Source organism: Cetorhinus maximus, chromosome 3 (genome assembly GCF_964194155.1).
Source record: "Cetorhinus maximus chromosome 3, sCetMax3.hap1.1, whole genome shotgun sequence".
NCBI lineage: Eukaryota > Metazoa > Chordata > Chondrichthyes > Lamniformes > Cetorhinidae > Cetorhinus > Cetorhinus maximus.
Genome location: NC_135881.1, coordinates 145,974,921 through 145,998,572, shown reverse-complemented (window position 1 = coordinate 145,998,572; position 23,652 = coordinate 145,974,921). Strand labels below are relative to the sequence as shown.

The 23,652-nt window shown below is 41.9% G+C and overlaps 1 protein-coding gene across 1 annotated transcript; it reads right to left on the bottom strand.

Moving 5' to 3' along the window:
- Positions 1–658: 658 nt before the first annotated feature.
- Positions 659–22,394, bottom strand: med10 (mediator complex subunit 10). The gene is made up of 4 exons (XM_078539094.1): positions 22,165–22,394; positions 20,383–20,466; positions 10,617–10,719; positions 659–1,723 (listed from the first exon to the last, which is right to left on the bottom strand). The coding sequence occupies exons 1-4, from the start codon at positions 22,284–22,286 to the stop codon at positions 1,625–1,627; spliced, it is 408 nt and encodes a 135-aa protein (XP_078395220.1). The 5' UTR covers positions 22,287–22,394; the 3' UTR covers positions 659–1,624.
- Positions 22,395–23,652: the final 1,258 nt, after the last annotated feature.

The following is a 23,652-nucleotide window of genomic DNA, read 5'->3' as shown; positions in this document are numbered from 1 at the left end:
TTGGTCCTTGTTGGTTAGTTGCTTCTGACTGAATTTACTTTCGTATCCACTTTATTTTAAAAATACTCCGTACAGATGGGAGTGTAAGTTTTCAAACTGGGTCCCTGGACCCTATAGGGTAGGCAAAGTCATCAAATCCCTGTTAGTCCAATTAATTTAATTTTCTTGCCTTTGCACTTGTTGACTTACTGGCAAGTTACTTTTGTTGTTAAATACCAATTTTGTTTAAAAATCTGCAATCATAGCACTGTGAGGAAACGCAAATGTTAAGACAGTGGGTTCCAAAGAGAATGCCAATGGTTGCAGGCAACCTCTACTTGTAAAAGTTTAAAAATGTTACTATTCAATAAGCTTCTAATCTTAGCCAACGTTTCAGTTAGGTGCCAGGTGAGGGCTCCGTCATCCAAAGGGGCAAGAACACAGGAAAAAGGAAAAGTCAATCAAAATCTATAGCTTATGGATCTGAAAGCCGGTTTAAATGCTACATAGTTGGAGGCTTTGAAATGGTCACTTGTCCATCCAGTTGGATGGGATATGGTACTGTGCATGGAATAAAAGGGAAAAATAAAGCATGAAGTACATGTTTGTTGATATTTACCTTGTTTTAAGGACATTCAATAGTATTCGGTAATAAAAGGCTTACTACAGTGACAGCATATTGGAAAAATCAAACTTTATTTCAACAAACATGTGCCTTAAGGACATATAAAAATTCACAAACCTCAAGGATCAGAAAAATACTCTCCCCTCCCTTCCCCACTGCCCCCCCCCCCCCCCCCCCCCCCGCCCCTTCCACAGGATAGTCAGTATCTGGAGCTCCCAGAGAACATAGCTGATTTGGAATAAAAACAGAAAATGCTGGAAATGCTCAGCAGGTCTGACAGCATCCGTGGAGAGAAACAGTTGACATTTCAGGATGATGATCTTTCATCAGAACTGGAAAAAGCTGATTTGGGTTTGACAGGCACCTTTATAAAGCTGCAATGTTAATTGTTGAGCAGTGAGAATGAGGTTTCAGCGATAATTAACATCACTGCTTGATTCGGCACCATCAGGAGAGGCATGAAAGAAAATTAGCATTTATTAAGGTAGTGTGGGATAGACTCTGGATAGTATGAACATTGAGCTAAAAAGTCATCTTTTTGCTTTGACTTTTCTTATGGTCTTATTTTCCCCCTTTAAAGTCATTTACAAATTGTACAGTTGGTAATAAGTATGATTAAACAAAAATCTGTTTAAGCATTCTGGCAGCAAAGAACTTTTGTTACAAAAATTGCTGCACTGACTAGCACTACACAAAATGAATTATGTATACTGATACAAAGGTATCTCAATCTGTTTAACTGAGTACATCTTCTCATCCAATCATAATGCTGCCTTAACATCATCTGACATGTACCAACGAAATTCCATTCAATCCAAGCACTAATGCATCTAGAAAGTAAAAAGGCATTTTCTTCTTTCCAAGTTATTTTCAAGTCAATTTTAGTGTAGGAAACAGACTATGTATTTCTTTTAAGCATTCAAGAAGAAATTCTCAGGCTGCAAGAAGTTAGCCACATTCAGTCGGTTCCTGAAAAAAGGAAGCAGTATAGTTCCACCAAATAAAACACAGTAGATCCAGCTACGTAGGCAGATGATCTTCACATCGGATAGCTCGATATTTGGACATTTCTTCAGGAAAAACTTTGCTCAGTTCGTGAATCAGAAGCCCCTTGAATTTCTGAAACAATTTTTAAAAATGGTTAACTACATGCAAAACATCTTTCCATGACAAGCTTAAAGTTATCATATTTTTATTCCCCAGGCCATCATTTTCATTTTAACTCCCTATCAAGGGCATATGCTCTCTCTCCATCTATCACATCAACACCACCCACCCCTCCACACCATTACTGCTACCAGTCATTTTCAGGTCATATTATTTAGAGTGTGAATACCTTCACTGATACTTGAATGCTTTGGATGAAAAGAATTGCTACATAATTTAAAGATATTTTTAAATATTAAAACAAAGCAGAAAATTAAACAAATAAAGATCTCAGAATGATAGGTTAGCTTATGCAACTCTAAACAATTGCCAGATTTCAATTAAAAAGCAAATGATGTGGAGAGCTCATTACCAGTGTAAAACAAAAAGACAATTAATCAACCCAAGCTATTCTTGTACACTCTTGTTTTCAGTCTACCATCCTCACAACAATGTAAGTTGGAAGTGAAAAAAAAGCAGTGTTTTTTTTAAGAAACAGAAGCTTTAGTGCCGATCTGGGGAAGGATGGTTTCTCCTGACTTTGCAGCTATATTAACTGCACACAAAACATAGAAACAATGACAGCAACTTTAGCTCCTGAAATGTGGGTAATGTTTACATACAATCAAATGTTGTATAATGGGAAAAGGCCATACTGCCCAATTTACACCAATGTTTTTCTCCACACAATTCACTTAGTTTCATCCCATTGTATCACTCTTCGTTTAAGAATAGATAGGATGAATTTAGAGTTAATCGGGCTCCAAGGTGACAGACCTGGCAACAGAGGATTGGAACCGTCAACTCTCCCCCTTCCCACCCCCCGTTACTCAGCCGCCAATGAATCCATGCCCTGTTCCTAAGGGGAGGAAAAAGCTGGAAATTTTACGCAATATATACTAATGTTGAGAACTGTTGTTCCCAATAAAATTTGCTGCATCTCAAAGATCTGTAAAGCACTAACTGACTATCCCATCATCTTACAGAATACCAGTACCTCACCCTGTCACTTAGACATATGATACCATACAGGATAATAATATTCAATTGAGTGCCCAACCACATTGAGGCCAAGTTTCTGTCTGAATCACAACCAAGAATAGGCTCAAATCAACTGGACTAGAAAAGGAATGTTACTTTGTTTCCAGTTCAGTTCACATCTTGACAGGCAAGTACAAAGCCACGATTGCCTAAGGGAAATTCTGTCCTTTGTAGTTCATTGACAGTCACTACAGCATTCAGAACCTGGGAAGCTTGCAGATGTCATACTTCTTTTATCTTACAGATTTGCCTCCAGAATGCTTGCTGCATCATGATGCATTGCTCCACATTCTCCCTTCTAGTCACTCTAGCTCTGGCGTTGCATGATGGCCAGTGGAACAGATCAGGGAAATTGCTGATGTAGTGAAAGCATTGGCCCAGATCTTCCAGCCAGCACACCCGCTGCTGCTGCTGACTACAATTTAATCTCCCCATTTACCATTTTATGCTGGAGCCTCTTCATCTTCCAGCCCTGGCTCCAGGTTGAATCCAGCAATGAGCAGCGTTGGGAGGCCAAGTGGCCGGCGTAATTTCAGTGAAGCCATGGCCCTTTCACCCCTTAAAGTCTGCCTTCAGTTTACTGATTTACATTGCTTTAAATGGACTGGCCAACCTTCAAAACTACACAGCATCAACACCTCCCCCACTATGAGTAACCCTGCTCCCTCACTCACCCACCCCAACATGGGTCACTAGGCTCCTACACCCACCTCATCCTGAAAAATGCTCATTCCCCCTCCCTGCACACTGTCCAACAATGCTGACTCTGCAGGCATTAGCCAAGGATTCCAAAAGGTGTGTTAGTGGCGGGGGGGTGGTGGGGGGAGTGTGGTGAACATTGTTGGGGTTGCTGTGGGTGCTTTGATACTCCGGCTGATTTAACTTAGCTGCATTCCTGAGTACGTTTTACACCTGTTAGAAACAGCTCTAAGTAAGCTCTGTGTAAAAAGAACAGCTATGTATAGCACAAACAGCCCAAATCTCTGTGGATCTGCCCATCTGATACCACCATCCACCGTCATAGGGAATTGTACAGGGTAAAACCAACAAAGTTTAAACTTCTGGCTTAAGTACCATGCATGTGCATGCACGCACACGCACAAGGCTTCCTCAGGGTCCCAATGCACATCAGAAAATTAAGTCGAGTCATTTTCTCTCCATATCGGAAGATTCAGGTCACTATTTTACGGAGATAGATCTACAAGGACATAATCATCACATCTTGTATCATCAATTATTTGGGCACGTTTGCTACACTATACCATGAATTTGTTTCATTGAGACATCTGGTTTTACTATGAAGTGTAAAAATTAAGTGCATGGGAACTGTTCCCAAATATTAAGGAACTTTTATAGGTAGCTTCAGCCATACTACTGGAAGGACAATATAACAGAAGTGCAAGTTTTTGTGACACCATTTCCCAAAAATATAACTCCATCTAACCAAAAAACAAAACTCATGATAATGAAATCAGTACAAAATTCTCAATGCTCAACATTTTTCAATTTCACAGCTTTGAAAAGCTATAAATGTTTAACACTGAATATTAGTACAGATGAAAAAAACCATATAGCAGTCCTCCCCAGTGCACACTGACCTCTCTAAATAAGAAATGTCTGGATCCCCTTAGCTTTGCCTGCTGCATAATTCAATGCCAACACCAGAACTTATGATCTAATTTGTTTTCATTGAGATTTCCTTTTCAACTCAAAGATGCAAAATGGTACCCAGCTATATTAGTGTCTTAAATTTGACTTAATGTAAACTAACCATTTGAATCAACAAGTTGCACTATATACAGTATCTTTATTTGGGTAAAACATCAAGATGCTTCACACAGGAACATTATCAAACAAAATTGGATACCAACCACAAGATGATCTGAGGGCAGATGGCCATAAGCTTGGTTAGAGGTAGGTTTTAAGGATCATCTTAAGCAAGGAAAGAGATAAGAGGGAGAGAGGTTTAAATAGGAATTTCATAGCTCAGGGCCTAGGTAGCTGAAGGCATAGCCGTCAATGGTGGAGTGAATAAAATCAGGGGTGCAAAAGAGACCAGAATTGGAGGAGCGCATTTACCTAAGAGATGTAGAGCAGGAGGGTGTTACAAGAGACAGAGAGGACATGGAGGGATTTGAAAACAAGGATGATAATTTTAAAATTGAACTGTTATCAGACCGTAAACCAATTTAGGTCAGTGAGAACATGATTGCAACAAGTGAAAATTAAGATACTGTACAGCCAGCAGAATTTAAGGTTTTTTAAAAAATCTTTCACGGAACATGGGCGTCACTGACTAGGCCAGCATTTTTATTGCCCATTCCTAATTGCCCTTGAGAAAGTGATGAGCCGCTTTCTTGAGCCGCTGAAGTCCATGTGGTGTAGGTGCATCCACAGTACCGTTAGGGAGTGCGCTCCGAGATTTTGACCCAGCAGTGAAGGAACAGCTAGGATGGTGTGTGGCTTGGAGAGGAACCTGCAAGTGGTGGTGCTCCCATGCATCTGTTGCTCTTCTCAGTGGTAGAGGTCTCGGGTTTGTAAGGTGCTGTTGAAGGAGCCTTGGCGAGTTGCTGCAGTGCATCTTGTAGAAGGTACACACTGCTGCCAATGTGCATTGATGGCGGAGGGAGATGATGTTGGAGATGGTGGATGGGGTGCTAATCAAGCGGACTGCTTTATCCTCGAGTGTTGTTGGAGCTGCATTCATCCAGGTAAGTGGAGAGTATTCCATCACACTTCTGATTTTGCCTTGTAGATGGTGTACAGGCTTGGGGGAGTCAGGAGCTGAGTTATTCTCTGCAGAATTCACAGCATCTGGCTTGCTCTTGGAGGCACAGTTTTCATACAGCTAGTCCAATTCAGTTTCTGGTCAATGGTAACTCCCGGGATTTTGATAGTGGGATACAGTGATGGTAATGCCATTGAATGTCATGGGGAGATGGTTGGATTCTCCCTAGCTGGAGATGGTCATTGCCACACAAATGCCAGGAACAAATGTTACTTGTCACTTATCAGCCCAAGCCCGAATGTTGTCCAGGTCTTGCTGCAAATGGGCACAGTCTGCTTCAGTATCTGAGTTGCTAGGCCTGTTCGAAATCTTTTCCATTTAGCACAGTGGTAGTACCACACAACACAAAGAAGAATATCCTCAATGTGAAGAGGGGACGCCACAAGGACAATACAGTGGTCACTCATACCAATACTGTCATGGACAGATACACCTGCAACAGGTAGATTGGTGAGGATGAGGTCAAGTAGGCTTTTTTCTGTTGTTGGTTCCCTCACCACCTGCCGCAGACCCACCTAGCAGCTATGTCCTTTACGACTTGGCCAGCTCAGTCAGCAGTGGTGCTATTGAGCCACTTTTGGCTATGCACATTGAAGTCCCCCACCCAGAGTGCATTCTGTGCCCTTGCCACCCTCAGTGCTTTCTCCAAGTGGTGTTCAACATGGAGGAGTACTGATTCATCAGCAGTGGTTTCCTTGCCCATGTTTGACCTGATGCCATGAGACTTCATGGGTCTAGAGTCAACGTTGAGAATTCCCAAGGCAACTCCCTTTCAACTGTATACCACTATGTCACTATATCTGGTGGATCTGGCCTGTTGGTGGGACAAGACATACTCATGAATGGTGATGGTGGTGTCAGGGTCATTGTCTGTAAGGTATGATTCCGGGTGTATGACTATGTCAAGCTGCTGCTTGATTATTCTGTGGGACACCTCTCCCAATTTTGGCACAGGCCCCCACGTGTTAGTATGGTGGATTTTGCACGATCGCCAGGGCTGGTTTTGCCACTGACATTTCCAGTGCCTAGATCGATGCCAGGTGATCCGTCTGGTTTTATTCTTGTTTGTAGGCTTTGTAGCAGTTTGATACAACTGAGTGACTTGCCAGGCCATTTAAGAGTCAACCACACGGCTGTGGGTCTACAGTCACATGTGGGCCAGACCAGGTAAGGGCCGCAGATTTCCTTCCCTAAAGGACAGTAGCGAACCAGATGAGTTTTTAACAATAATCAACAATGGTTTCATGGTCACTATTATCGAGACTAGTTATTTTTAATTCCAGATTTATGAACTGAATTTAAATTCCACCAGCTGCCATGCTGGGATTCAAACCAGTTTCCCCGGAGCATTAGCCTGGGCCTCTGGATTACCAGTCCCATGACATTACCACTACGCCACCACCTCCCATTTATGAAGCACGAAAGATGAAAGGCCAGCCAGGAGTGCATCGGATTAGTCAAGTTTACAGACAGCAAAAGTCCTGGATGAGGGCTTCAGCAGATAAGCTGATGTAGGAATGGATTGAGGTTATGTTACAACGATAGAACTAGGCAGCCTTGGTGATGGAGCACGTAGGTGTCATCTAAAGCTCATCCTAAAGGCAACTACAACACGAAGGTCGCAGTTTGCTTTAGCCTCACCAAAAACAAAAATACCTGGAAAAACTCAGCAGGTCTGGCAGCATCCGCGGAGAGGAGCACAGTTAACATTTCGAGTCCGAATGACCCTTCAACAGACAGGGTCATTCGGACTCGAAACGTTAACTGTGCTCCTCTCCGCAGATGCTACCAGACCGGCTGAGTTTTTCCAGGTATTTTTGTTTTTGTTTTGGATTTCCAGCATCCGCAGTTTTTTGCTTTAGCCTCACGATTGTAGCCAGGAAGAGGGATGGAGTCGGTGGTTTGGAAATGGAGATTTAGGTGCGAATTGAAAGCAATGGGCGGTATTTAGTGGAGACAGCCTGCCAGCTGGAGAACCAGCGAGAGCCCTGCCGAATTAAGTATCACTCATTAATCCAGCAATCATATAGCCCTGCCACCTGATAACAGACATCATCTTGCACAAACATGTTCCTCTTCTTCTCTTTTAGAAGATCCAATAACAAGTAATTCCTGATTACATTTGGTCCCCATAAATTATCCAGGTAATGTATGAAATTTTCCCAGGCCCAAGATATTTTTAGGGATGAAATAGTTAAGTAATCGTTGGATCCTAACAAAATTAAAGCACTTCTAAACTATCGATACAATATTTTGGGAAAAATAACCATTTCATGACAGTATGTTCTGTTATCTCTAACCACTTCAAATCAGTTCTTATTAGACTCGAAACATTAATTCTATTTCTCTCGCCATCAGACCTGAGTTTTTCCAACACTTTGTTTCTCTTTCAATTTTCCAGCATCCGCAGTATTTTGCTTTCAATTCAATCTTCTTTTGTCCTTTCACACTACAGACATAACCTCAATCTTTGGCAATAATGTAAGCCTCATTTCTTTCCTTCACCACCCAGGCCATCATGATGGAATAGCTAAGGTGCAATGAGATCAGCAACATCCTCCAATTATCTCATGTCCTTTTCTTAGGATCTGACCCAACCTTTGGAGCTTCCCAGTGGCTCCTCCATTTCATGATAATGCTTAACAAGGTGGTGTGCAGATGTAATTTTGATGTCTATTTTAAACTGTTTTGACATTCATAGAATGATACATCACAGATGGTGGCCAACAGCCAATTGTGCGTGTGCTGCTTCTTCGGTAAAGCTATCCAATTGTTCTCATTCCTCTGCTCTTTCCCAATCGCCTATAACTTTTGTCCAAGTATTTATCCAATTCTCTTTTGAAAATTACTATTGAATCTGTTTCCACCGCCCTTCCAGATCACAACACAGTTAAAAAAAGTTTGTTCCCTCTGGTCCTTTTGCCGATGACCTCGAATCGCTGACATCTGACTACCAACCTTTTTACCATCAACTGTCACAAAAGCCTCCATCTTCTGTGCATTCCTTTAGAAGTCCGTAATCTTTCCAGCTAATCCACTGAGGTCCAAAAACCACCTCTCTAAACAAAGGCAAAATTTTAAGTCTATCAAATCAATATACAAATGCTTCTCATGCACTTCATGCTTTTCAAATCTGTCTCTGAAGATCTATTCAGCACACCTTTATCTGAAGGCACACTGACCATCCTTTAGCTTTCAATCTAATTGATCCTGCAATGTATTCAAGAGTAAACACCATCCTTGGCAGATTAACCACAGGTTTTTCCTCTTCATCTGCCTTTATTACATGCAACTCAGGTACTGTATCTCAAGCATTCCATTGATGTCAAATGCAGGATTCTTTCCTCCTTGCATTCTTGTCCTTGCTCACCAGTTTCCAGATTTTCGCAGCTTTCTTTCCACGAGTGCAATTTATTGCTCCCTCTTCCATTGTTTACTTCACAAGGAATTCTTTCCCTCACCTTAAATTACATTCTCAACATCTTTCCTTTGCTTCTCATTTTTATCTGTGTCTATCCATTTTTCACCATCTGTACCTTTCTTTTAAGCAAAGAGAATGTGAAGTGGCCGAGTATTGCCTTTTTATCCTCTATCACCAACACCCACTTGTAAGCATTCTATAGGTTCCCTGCATTTTTTCAAAACCAGCAAATGAAACAAGTTGCTTGCCTATTAAACTATGAAATAACAGCGATGGAATCTGTGGGAAAAGTTTGTATTCTTTAAAACAGGGGGGCACCGACTTTTCCAGTTGCTAAGGAAACTAAGACTAAAACAGAAGATGGAAACCAAAACTTCTGGTTGAAACTATATAAAAGCAGACAGAGCCATCAGAGCTCAGTAGATGTAAATGAGGAATCCAGTAGTGCAGTGCAGGCAGGCTGAAGATACAGGCTTATTCCGGAAGTTGAGAATAAGCAAAGATATAGTTGTTGCAGCTGTTTCTATTACGTGAAGGTAACATTGGTGGATCTATGCCACCCAGACTGTGGTAAGCAATGTTGACGGGCTTCTCCAGCCGTGTACCATTTTTGGTGAAGACTGAGCCCATGGAACTCGGAATAGCTATGCGCTGCTGTTGGCTGAAGATCACATTAAATACTAGAAAGAGCTGAAATTCTTCAGAAGGAAGACAGAGTTTTGAGGGATTTTATAACTGAGATTGATGACATGACTGCTGAACCAATTTATAACATCTTAGTTGGAACTGCCATGTAATGTGTAATTTATAGTTTATAATCAACTGCAAGTTGCCTGTTAATTCACATTTAACATATGCTAATTCCAGGTTTTAAAGTAGAGGAGATTACCTAAAATAGCATTTATTTGACTCTTTTATAGTTTAAAAATTATTTTGTTTTAAACCATGGAATCTTGTGACTTTGTTCTTTCAGTACATAACCAGGATTTCGGAATTTTTTTTTTAAAGTTATTGGTCTCAACCAGTATCATAACAATATACCTTCTCTTGGTTCTTCAATGCATTGAGATTCATATTCATAACCATTTTTTGCTAATTTTCCTTACAGTTTAACCACAATTGAGTGTATGCTACCTTCCATCACCAGATTCACACCAGCTGCCTTATTAAACTTCAGATTAACAAATCTACATGCCATGTGTTAAAAATAGGAACGAGAAAAGGCTATTTGGCTCGTTACTTAGGAATTCAATATGTTCTCAACTTTTGCTTCAAACAAAAATAGCCTAGTTGCCACCTCCAAACAAAATTCTGCATCATGCTAATACTATACGAATCAGGTCTTTTCCACTTGCTAAAAATACTTCTCATTATTTCCCATTTACAAACACTCATTGGCACTGTAGATGAGGTTAGAATGTTTTATCCATTTTTGCAAAATTGCTATTGCAGCTTCCAGGTGATTAAGCAAACATCAGATTTACCACCACTTCTACTTGACAGTCAGTGTTATGCTTTCAACAGGAGCTAATCTTATTAAGCACACATCTTTGGTAGTCTCATAAAATGACTCCTTTAAATTATTGTTGAAAAAATAAGGTCCTTAAATTGTCTACCTTCAATGTGTCAATTTTCCCTTTGACTTGTTCATTCTTGGCTAAGGCTCTCTCCAAGCATTCTTTGGTGTAAAGTTGAGGATTTCGGCCTTGATCAATGTACCTGCATTCAAAATGAATAACTTGAGATAATACTACATGCAATATGTGTAATTTTTCTAAATATTCCCAAGTAATACAGCACAAAAAGAGAATCATCATTCAGAGTCCCGAGATCTTGGAACTCAAACATTGGTAAGAAACAGAAGTTGAATCTCCATCAACAATAAAACCATGTCTGATTATTTCTTTGCATCCATTGTCACCCAAATACCCCATCCGCTTCCAACTCCATTGCCTGCTATGCCCACTCCAAGGAAAAAAAAAGCTTCCCACACAACACCCACCCTAAATCCCCTACTGCCTAAACTTAGGTCCTCCATTCACTGCAATATTTCTGCAGCTGTTGATCTACTCAATTAATTCCTATCTCTGCCTTTAATACCCTTAGCCCCGTATTAAAATCTTAATTCCCTCCCATCCCGATTATTTCCATCTGAAGCAAGCTGCATCTTCACTCCCACAATGAGATGTCAGCTGTGGCTCAGTTCATAGCACCCTTGCCTTTGAATCAGAGGGTTGTGGGTTCATGTCCCACTCCCGGAAACCAAGAACTGTGATTGTACTCGAAAGAGTTGCAATCTGTGACTGTTGATAACTCGAAAGAGTTTCACTCCCACAATTCCCAATGGGTACAAACATGTGTATTGCTTCCAGGTGTATAAATGTTTTAGCAATCCATCACCAAAGCTGGTAGAGCACACCAGGCTCTACTAAGCCTCACTTTCATCTGCCAATACCACCTTCTTCAAGGACCATTCAAGATAGTAAAATTAACCCATGACTTCTCTTCAGTTATCAACTGCCTCCTTAAACCCCTATTTCCTGTCCCCTCAACTCTCACCTCTAATAAGTGCAAGCATCTGAGGGTTTTTTTCACTTAGCATGACACTCCATTTAATCATCACCCCTGATGCTTCCCCTTTTAGCCCTGCCCATCAAGCTAAATCAACCCCATCCCAACCTAGCCTTGACCTGTCTTTCCCTCTTATCTTCCATTCTATCTTTGTCAAGCTCGCCTACTCAACACCCTACCCATTCCATCTTATCTTCATGCTGAGCACTCAATTTCTCTTTCTCAAATAGAAGTTGTTGTTAAGGTCCTACAAAACTAATTTATATTAGGGAACAAGAGTAAAAGCCTACAGGTGGCTATCCACAGAATTACTCCCCAAGCCTTGTGCTAGAATAGGGAAGGACAGGAAAATTGAGGAAATTAATGCATGTCTAAAGCAGCAACATCGGGATGAGGGATTCCACTTTGTTGAGCACTGGCAACAGTTCTGAAACAGATGGGGCTACATCTGAACAGGAAGAGTGCTAATGTGCTGGCAAAACAGTTACATAAAGTGACAAGGTTTTTAAACTGAAAGGACTGGATAAATAAAAACACCCAATGACAAATAGGATTCAATATCAGCAAGTGCTAGGTGATACAAATTAGCTTTTAAAAAAAATTATATTCTGAAAAGGAGTAGTCACACTGCTACGGATTTGAAGAATTTGAGGGGTAACAGGTTCACAAAACATTAAAGTCAGCACCTAAGGTGAATACGGCTGTAAGAAATGCTAATACAATTCTAAGCTTTATCACAAGAGATATAGATATAATAGTTGAGGTAATGATGAGTCTTTAGAAAACCATAAGACCTCAGTTCCAGAGCTGTGTGCAGTATTGGCTTCACTAGATAGGATTCTGAATGGTCAGAAAGTGTGTAACACACGTACGTTCATTGGGAAGTTGCCTAGCATGAGGAAATAAAAATACATAGCAGTTTGAAAAATTGGTCATTATATACAGAATGCATATTTAACTTTGACAATTATGGGACAGGGTAGATTACAGAATTTTAATGGCACAGGAGGCCATTTGGCCCATCTAGTCTGCACCAGCTCTCCAAATGAGCATTATGACCTAGTGCCATTGCCCTGCCTTTTCCCCATACCCCTGCAAATTGTTTCTATTCAAATAATCATCTAATGCTCTCTTGAATGTCTCGATTGAACCTGCCTCCACCATGCTTCCAGGCAGAACATTCCAGGACTGAACTACTCGTGAGAAAACGTTTTTTCTCATGTCACATTTGCTTCTTTTGCAAATCACTTTAAATCTGTACCCTCTCGTTCTTGATCCTTTTATGAGTGGGAACAGCTTCTCCCTATCTACTCTGTCCAGCCCCCTCACGATTTTGAACATCACTATGAAATCTCCTCTTAGCCATCTTCTCTCAAAGGAGAACAGTCTCAACCTCTCCAACCTATCTTCGTAACTGAAGTTTCTCCTCCCTGGAACCATTCTTGTAAACCTCTTCTGCACTCTCTCCAATGTGTTCACATCCTTCCTATAATGTGGCACCCAGAACTGTACACAATACTCCAGCTAAGGTCTAACAAGTATCTTATTTAAATTCAGCAGAACCTCCTTGCTCTTGTACTCTTTGCCCCTATTAATAAAGCCTAGGCTACTACATGCTTTATTAACTGCCCTCTCCACCTGTCCTGTCACCTTCAATGATCTATGCACATATACCCAGGTCTTTCTGCTCCTGCACCCCCTTCAAAATTTCACCCCCCATTTTGTATTGTCAGCCCACGTTCTTCCTACCCAAATGCATCACCGCACACTTCTCCACATTGAACTTCATTTGCTGCCTATCTGCCCACTCCACGAACTTCGCTATGTCCTTTTGAAGTTCTACACTGTCCTTGCAGTTCACAACACTCCCAAGCTTCGTATAATCCGCAAACTTTGAAAGTGTCCCCTGCACACCAAGATCTAGATCGTTAATATATATCAGGAAAAGCAAGGGTCCCAATACCGACCCCTGGGGAACTCCACTACAAACTTTCCTCCAGCCCGAAAAATATCCATTGACCATTATTCTCCACTTCCTATTTTTCAGCCAATTTTGTATCCATGTTTCTACTGTCTCTTTTATTCTATGAGCTATAACTTTTCCTAAATCTGTTATGTGGCACTCATCAATTGCCTTTTGAAAGTCCATGTTCACCACATCAACAGCATTATACTCACTGACCTTTTCTGTTACTCTTCAAAAAAAAAGCTCCAGCAAGTTAGTTAAACTCAATCTCCCCTTTAGAAATCCATGCTGGCTCTTCCTTATCAACCCATATTTTTCCACGTGACTACTAAGTCTATCCCGAATAATTGTTTCTAGAATCTGGCCCATCAATGAAGTTCAACTGACTGGTCCGTCATTGCTGGGTTTATCCTTACAACTTTTTTTGTTAAAGGGCATAATGTTTGCAATTCTCCAGTCCTCTGGCACCTCCTGAGTCTAGCAAAGACTGAAAAATTATGGCCTGTGCCCCTGCAATTTCTACTCTCACTTCCTTCAATATCCTTGGATGCATCTCCTTCGGACCTGGTGCCTTGTCAACTTTAAGTACCGACAGTCTATTCAACACTTCCTCCTTATCAATTTTGAACCCTTCTAGTGAAAGTTTCCTCGTCTGTTACCGTGGCCTGGGAGCATCTACCTCCTTGGTAAAGACGTATGCAAAGTATTCATTTAATACCTCAGCCATGGCCCCTTCGTCCATGTGCAAATTCCCTTTTAGGTGCCTAATCGGCCTTACTCCTCCTTTTACTATTTATATGCCTATAGAGGACTCTGGGGTTCCCCTTTATGTTGGCTACCAATCTTTTCTCTTTATCCCTCTTCGCTTCTCTAATATGCTCCCCACTCTGAACCTTCCGTATTCCTTTTGGTAATCAATTGTATTTTCTACCCAACATCTGTCATAAGCACACTTTTTCTTATCTTAATTTCTATCTTTTTCATCCATGGGGCCTGGATTTGTTTGCCCTACCTATCCCTTTCAATGGAATGTACTTTGCCCAAACCAATTATTTTTCTTGTTATGTTAAGGGGGGGTCATTCTGACCAATTTGATTGAATTTTTCGAAGAGGTGACCAGGTGTGTTGATGAACAATGCATTTGACGTAGACTACTTGGACTTCAGCAAGGCTTTTGATAAAGTGCCGCATGGGAGACTGAGAACGAAGGTAAGAGCCCATGGAATCCAAGGCAATTTGGCAAATTGGATCCAGAATTGGTTGAGTGGCAGGTAACAGAGGGTGATGGTTATGGGGTGTTTTTGTGATTGGATACCTGTGTCCAGTGGGGTTCCACAGGGATCAATGTTGGGTCCCTTGCTGTTTGTGGTATATATAAACGATTTAGACTTAAATGTAGGAGGGATGATCAGTAAGTTTGCGGATGACATGAAAATTGGTGGGGTGGTAAATAGTGAGGAGGATAACCTTAGGGTGCAGGAGGATATAGATGGGCCAGTCAGATGGGCTGATCAGTGGCAAATGGAATTTAATCTGGATAAGTGTGAGGTGATGCACTTGGGCAGGACAAACAAGGCACGGGAATACACGATGAACGGTAGGACCCTGGGAAGTATTGAGGGTCAGAGGGACCTTGGTGTGCATGTCCACCGGTCCCTTAAGGTAGCGAGACAGATAGATAAGGTAGCATGTGGGATACTTGCCTTTATTAGCTGAGGCATAGAATATAAGGGCAAGGAGGTTATGCTGGAACTGTATAAAACGCTGATTAGGCCACAGCTAGAGTATTCTGTGCTGTTCTGGAATCCGCATTATAGGAAGGAAGTGATTGCACTAGAGAGAGTGCAGAGGAGATTTACCAGGATGTTGCCTGGGCTGGAGTGTTTTAGTTATGAGGAGAGATTGGATAGACTGGGGTTGTTTTCCATGGAGCAGAGGAAATTGAGGGGGGACATGATTGAGGTGTAAAAAATTATGAGGGGCATAGATAGCGTAGACAGGAAGGAACTTTTCCCCTTGGTGGAAGGATCAATAATCAGGGGGCATAGACTTAAGGTAACGGTCAGGAGGTTTAGAGGGGATGTGAGGAAGAATTTTTTCATCCAGAGGGTGGTGGGAATCTGGAACTCACTGCCTGAAAGAGTGGTAGAGGCAGAAACCCTCATAACATTTAAGAAGTATTTGGATGTGCACTTGCGATGCCATGGCATACAAGGCTATGGACCTAATGCTGGAAAATGGGATTAGAATAGTTAGGTACTTGTTTGACTGGCGCAGACTCGATGGGCCAAAGGGCCTTTTTCTGTGCTGTAGACCTCTATGACTATTACTGTAACCCATTGTTCAGTTAGTTTTTCCCCACCAATCTTTCGTTCCAGTCTATCTGGCCCCAACTCTGTTCTTGCCCCATCAAAATTCGCTCTCGTCCAGGTAATTATTCTTACTCTGGATTGCCTATCGTCCTTTTCTAACATCATCCTAAAGTGTACAATACAATGATCACTTTCTACAAGGTTCCCCCACTGACACTTGATCTACTTGGCCTACTTCATTTCCAAGAACCAGGTTCAACAGTGCGTCTTTTCTTGTTGGATTGGACACATACTGCTGTAGAAAATTTTCCTGAAAACAATCTAGGAACTTTCCCCCCCCATCACCATCCTTTACACCACCACTGTCCCAGTCTACATTCGAGTAAAGTCCCCCATTATAACTACTCTATAATGCTTGCATCTCTCTGCAATTTCCTTGCAGATTTGTTCTTCTACGTCCTTCTCACTAGTTGGTGGTCCACAGACTACACCAAGCAACGTAATTGCACCCTTTTTGTTCCTTAGCTCTAGCCAAATTGATTCTGTCCTTGAACCCTCTGGGGCATCCTCTTTCTCCAGCACTGCACTACCCTCCATAACCAACAGCGCCATCCCTCCTCCTTTCCTATCTTTTCTGAACACCCTGTACTCGGAAATATTTAACATCCAGTTCTGCCCTTCCTTGAGCCAGGTCTGTTTTCATCACAACATCATACTTCCACATGGCAATCTGCGCCTGTAACTCCCCAATCTTATTTTCTATACTTCAGGCATACATGTACTGTAACCCTGATTTAGATTTTGTTACTTTCTCCCTTACCCCAACTCCACCTATTAACTTACTATTCTCTATTCTAATGTTATCTGTCTCTCCCAATATATTGTGACCCTGGAATCCTCTCTAATATTCTCTCTTGGTTCCCACACCCCTGCCCAAGTTAGTTTAAAGCCCTCCCAACGGCACTAGCAAAACACACCGCAAGGATCTCAGTTTCAGCTCTGCTCAGGTGCAACCTGTCCAGCTTATACATGTGCCATCTTTCCCAGGAATTTAAAGCCCTCCCTCCTGCACCATCTTTCCAGCCACGCATCCATCTGCCTTAACCTATTTCTGTACTCACTGGCACGTGGCACTGGGAGTAATCCGGAGATTACTACATTTGCGATCCTGCTTGCTAATTTTCTACCTAGTTCCCTAAATTCTGATTGCAGGACCACATCCTCCTTCCTACCCAAGTCATTGGTGCCAATGTGGACCACAACCTCTGGCTGTCCACCCTCCCCCAGAAGAATGTCCTGCAGCCGCACTGTGACATCATTGACCCTGGCACCAAGAGAGACAACATACCACCCTGGAGTCACATCTACAGCCACAGAAACACCTAACTGCTCCCCTAACCAATGAATCCCCTATCACTATTGCTCTTCCTTTCTTCTTCCTCCCACAAACCTGGCTCTGACTGCACTCCTCTGAAGAACCAGCGTCCTCACCAGTTTCCAAAACAAAAGCTGACTGGGTGAGCAGGACTCCTGCACTATCTGCCTACTTCTCTTGGGCTGCCTGGCGGTTGCCCATTCCCTCTGTCTCCAGGCCCTTAAGCTACAGTGTGACCACCTCTCCAAATATGCTATTCATGTAGCTCTCAGCCTCGCGGGTGCGCCACAGTGACTCCAGCTGCCGCTCGAGCTCCGAAACTGGCAGCACTTCCTGCACCCGGGGTCATCTAGGAACTCCAGTAGCGTCCATGACTTCGCACATATTACAGGACACGCATTCCACTTGACAGAGATGCCCTACTTCCCTTACATTAACTTTATTCTACTTTGGATTACTTATATTACTTAAATATATTGGCCCTAAATTTCCCTTATTCCTGGCGCTTCTCAGTTAAATACAAGTATAGCTACTTATTTAAAAATATTACACTTTTCTAATTTACTCACCAGGTCCTACTTACCAAGGCTGCCACTCTTCTTTCTGAGGGAGGATAGAAAAGGAATAGAACACCCACATCTCTTTTGCTAAAACTGCTCCAAGAAACTCCTCTCGCGCCATACTGGTTTTCTCAACAACTAAACTATTCATAAAATTTATTAGTGCTCTAAACTAGGGTTTGCAAACAAACGAGGCTGGACACCTTGGTACAGTACTAAGTGTGTGCTGCATCGTCAGAGGTACAATGCTTCGGATGAGATATAAAACTGATGTCCCATCTGCATGTTTTGGTGATCCAGGTGAATATTAAAGATCTCAATGACTGCTCAAATTAAAGAAGGGAGTTTTCCCACTGTTGTGACCAACACCTCACTCTCAACCAATGCCACTAAAATGACCTGGTCCTTTTGAGTGCAAAATGATTGATGCAAATTAATAGAGCAGTATACAAATGCAGGTCCATGTTCCTTCAATTCCTGAATACTGTTCCCACATTAGAGGAAGCTCTTCAATATTTTTCTATACATCGAGACAGGATAAGGAATTTGACTTTCTGACAGATGCTCTTTCACCAACCTATACCTTCCAACCATTCTTGCTCATTTTATCTATACTACTTTAGTCAGTGTGCTTTTGATTCTAACTTGTAAGCATCTTGCAAGCTCCTCCTCCTCCACTCTCTGTATCCTGTTTTGAAATTATGACTCACTGAACAAACTTAGTCACCAGCTGTTCAATCCAACTCTTCTCAAGGTGCTTTGGCAGACATGCCCACTTTTTAAAAAATTTATTAATTCTTGAGATGAGAGCATCACCAACAAGACCAGCATTTATTGCCACCCTTAATTACTCTCAAGAAGGTGAGCCGTTTTCTTGAACCACTGCAGACTCTGTGGTGTAGGGCACCCATTGTGCTGTAAGGGAGCGAGTTCCAAAATTCTGACCAAACAACAGTGAAAGATTGGTGATATTGCCAAGGCAGGACTTGGAGAGAACTTGCAGGTGGTGCACTTCTCATCTATCTGCTGTCCTTGTCCTTCTAGGTGACAGAGGTCATGGGTTTGGAAAGTGCTGTCGAAGGAGCCTTGGGAGTTGCTGCAGTGCATCTTGTAGATGGTACACAATGCTGCCACTGTGCTTTGGTGGTGGAGGGAGTGAAGGCTTAAAGTGGTGATAGGGGTGCCAATCAAGCATGCTGCTTTGTATTGGATGATGCTGAGCTTCTTGATTGTTGTTGGGAGTTGCACTGAGCCATTACATTCCTCACTTGTGCCTTGTAGATGATGAGCAGACTTTGGGAGTCAGGAAGCAAATTACTCACTGCAGAATTCCCAGCCTCTGACCTGCTCAGCTGCTCTTGTAGCCAAGGTATTTATATGGCTAGTTCAGTTAGGTTTCTGATCAATGGTAACCCTCCAGGAGGTTGATGGTGGGCAATTTAATCATGCTAATGCTGTTGAACGTCAAGGCGTGATAGTTAGATTCTCTTATGTTAGAGATTGCCATCGCCTGGCACTCGTGTGGCACAATTGTCACTTGCCACTTATCAGACTTAATGTTGTCCTGACCTTGCTGCATGCAGGCACGGACCACTTCAGTATCTGAGGAGCTGTGAATGGTATTCAATGCTGTGCAATCATCAGTGAACATTCCCACTCTGACCTTATGTTAGAGGTCACTGAAGAAACAGCTGAAGGTGGTTGGGCTTAGCACACAACCCCGAGAACTCCTGCAACCATGTTGTGGAGCTAAGATGATTGGCCTCCAACAACCACAACCATCTCCCTTTGTATTAGGTATGACTGCAACCAGTGCAGAGATTTCCTCTAATTTCCATTTACTTCAATTGTACTGCAGTTCCTTGATGCCAAACAGTCAAATGCTGCCTTGACGTCAAGGGCAATCACTCTCACCTCACTGAAGTCTCCCTCTTCAGAGTGACAATGGATTGGTTAGATTTGAGCTCTCAAATTCTTTCACTCGCATGAGGAAAACCAACAGCAATTTCACCTCACAATAAGCATTTCTTCTGTTGATAGGTCCTGGTGACAGCAGTCATAATCCAGATTATTTCAATCAGTCGAGGTAAATGCAGTGTTCACAGTATTAAGTAGTTTTGTGGTGAAATGGCAAATACAAAAAATCCTTTTACTTTTTCAAAGGTATGTTTATGCTACAATTTCATATTGATGCTAATGTGGCTTTTTCAGGGAATCTTACTTTTATTTTACCCCAGAATGAAGACAATTTTTGATTTTTGATTTACAAAGTCAACCTAATTGGAGTAAAGTACTCCCACTTTGCACTACTGCTTCACTTCTCGTGTAAAGAGAGCCTTAAATAGCAAAGATTTAATATAATTGCAGGAAAAGCCACAGAAGCTTAAATCAACAGCTTTCACTTGTGAAACAATTGAAGTGACATGTATTGACTCGTTTATTTGTGTAAACACTACCAAATGAAAATTCATGTTGGAGAAATGCAGATATTTTGTTCAGACACCCTGAGTGCACAGTAAGCTTTACTGTAATCATTAAATTAGTTGCATGTCAGAATTTAGTTTTTGTCACAAACTGTGAGCCACAATTAATACTTACTCAAATACTTCCAGGGGTACATTAATATCATGCAGCTGCTGTCGGCATTTGTCAACATCTTGGAGCCCCGTAATCATAGAATTTCTGGAGGTTAAAAGAAAGTTGTGCTTTTACTGACAAGAAAATTAAATCACGAACTTGAATAAAATATTTTTTCAGAAGTCTTGAGAGAATCATACCGATTGCTTAATTAGTCTGGAATTTAAAATAGATTTAGTCTAACCCAACATTTGAAAACAGGTTATTTTATGAAGATAAGATATGCTGTTATTTTATGAAGATTTGAGTGTGAATACACATTTTAAAAAACTGTTTAGACAACCACTGATGAATCTTATTGAAAAAATTAACTGCTTTTACATTAATTCAGATTTTGAAAGGCTAATACTCAAAAGCTGCACTGGCGAACAGTTTTACCTGCGTCTATTTAGCTGCCTCTGTATTATAGTTAATAGGTAAAACATGAACAGAATCCAGTTCCTGAAATTTGAATTAGAACATAACCTTCAATTTACTAGTATTCATTGTATATTTACTTTGCCAGGTCCTGATGCTCAACTCAATATTTAGCCAACCTCAAAACAAATGTAAATTTGCTACATTTGCTTTGGCTGACATCAAGGAAGACCATAACAAGGCAAAGTGAATCTGGTAAGTTTGCATTAGGATCACTACCAGCTGTGCAAAATCTGCACTTCAGAAAGCAGAACACCCCGCAGCTGCCCGCTCTGAGTGCAAGTGTACCCACAGATACCATCACCAGCCAGAAAGTCAGTGTATCCACACCATCTCACTGAGGTCACAGCCACATAAATACACCCTCATAAATGCTGTTATGAACATACATTTGTTTTTGTTGCAATTATTGCTTTCATATTTTTATGTAACTTTTATCTTTGATTGTATTGTGTTTCATTTCCCCTTCAGTGTTGTAGCTATTGCCCAGATTTTGTTGTGGTAATGACAGCGAAACTGTCAGCATCTGCCATCATTAATCCACAGAAACTGACTGCAACTTTTGAAGTCCGAACATATTCAGAATAATGTGGAAATCCTTCTCAGCCCTTGTTCAATTAAGTTCAAAATCTTTTAATCTGATGGTCAACGGTTACTCTGTTTAATTCGGATCCCAAATTGGTCCATTTCCCTCGCTGCACCGTTAATTATCTTACACTTTCAGCAATTTCGTGAGCAAAACATCATCACAATTCAGGATACATTTACAGAATTAGATGGAAGCCTGGGAGGATCATGCAAAGCCGAAACACTGGCATAGACCAGTTAGGCCAAACAGCCTGTTTCTGTCAGTATCAATTAACAATAAATTTACCAAGCATTCTTGAGAAGTCGACAACATGGCAATTCACAGTGGCACAATGCCAATTAAGAAAACGCATCCAGATTAGGTTACTTCAGTACCATAGGCAGTTAGAGTTTAGTTCAAGGGAGCAATGGCAAGTTGAACATAAAAGTTAGGTTCTCCACACTGCAATTTTGCCTGCCCACAAATTAAAAGGTAAATGAAACAGGGGGGAAAACTCAATAGGTCTGTTAACCAGTTGATCTTCTCCTGTCTTCTTTGCATCATTTTTCTCTGCTTGGCCCTTCCACCTCCACCAATCCCCACTTACACCCCCAACTATCCCTCCCAACCCAGTCTCTCCTCCTCCACGTCCCCTTACCGCCCAAACACCCCTCTATCCACCACTACCCCCCGCCACCCCCGACCGCCGCCGCCAATCATTCACACTCGCTCTGCCGCCTTCCGCTCTCCATGCTTACAGTTTCTGGTTCAGGCCTGCCTGGCTGCTGGGCTGGAAGTCACTGACAATGATGCCGAGCTGCCGAATGTTCTCGATGAATTTCTCCAGATGCTCCTCCAGGTTGTCGAATTTCTCCGCCATGACGCGAGCGGAAGCCGGGCTCCGCGCGCTCAACAACAAACGGGCCCGAAGCAACCGGAGAGCGCGAGCAGCAACCGGAAACCGCGAGCTCCGCTTCACGCCACCATGTTGGGCATTAGGGAGGTCGGTTTGTTAGCCGAGGTCGCTTCCGCTCCTGCGCAGTGCTTACTGGGATACAGGAGCGCTGGTTTCTGCTTCCTCCAGCTTCAGTGAGACTATACTGTCGTTTGTTTTCTATTAAGCATCTTAACAGCTAGAAGCCGAACTATTAAAATGTTAGTAAATCCAACATGATCCTCGGGCTGGCTCATAAACAGAAGTATTCTCTTTTGCTTTGGCTGTGTCGGCATCACAGACTAACATCCGTATTCTGCCAACATTTATGAACGAAAGAGCAATGTGATAACAACCATGTCATATCTTCTTTGGGATGTTGATTGAGGGATAGATATTGGCCAGGATACCAGGGACGACTCCCCTACTCTTCCTCAGAAGAGTGTCATAGAACCTGTTACATCCACCCAAGCAGGTAGATAGGACCTCAGCTTAACATCCCATCTGATAGGCAGCATATAAAAACAGAAAATGCTGGAAATGCTCAGCAAGTTTGGCAGCATCTGTAGAGGGAGCAACAAAGTTAACATTTCAGGTCAAGGACCTATCTTCGCAACCTCTAGACTCAATTATTCCAACATACCCCTGGCAGATGTACCACATTCTACCCTCCATAAACCTGAGGTCATTCAAAATTCTGCTGCCCATGTCTTAACTCGCAACAAGTCTCGTTGCTCTATCACTCTTGTGCTTTCTGACCTTCATTGGCCCTGGGTCAAGCAATGTCTTGATTTTAAAATTCTCATCCTTGTTCTCAAATCTCTCGATGGCCTTGCCCCTCCTTATCTCTAATCTCCTACAACCTACAACCCTCAAATATCTGCACTCCTATACCTGGCCTCTTGTGCTTTCCCAATTATAATTATTCCATGATTGGTGGCCGTGGCATGAGTTGGCAAGGCCTCAAGCTCTAGAATTCACTCCCCACTCCTCCTCTCTACGTTTTCCTCCTTTAAGACACTTCTTAAAACCTACCTCTTTGACCATGCTTTTATTCATCTGCCCTAATATCTCCATTGTCATATTTTGATTTATAATGTTCCTGTGAATTGCCTTGGGGCATTTCATTGCATTAAAAGTGCTACATGAATATAAGTTGTTTTTGAGTCCAGAACTATCACTGGTTTGGGTTAAAAGGTGTAACTGGGTGTCTCCTCTCTGAGGTGCACCCACCTCTCATTTTGCTGAGGACCCTGCCTTATTCTGATATAGTATTAAGGTTATCTTGGAATCTCTAGGAATTGGGATTAAT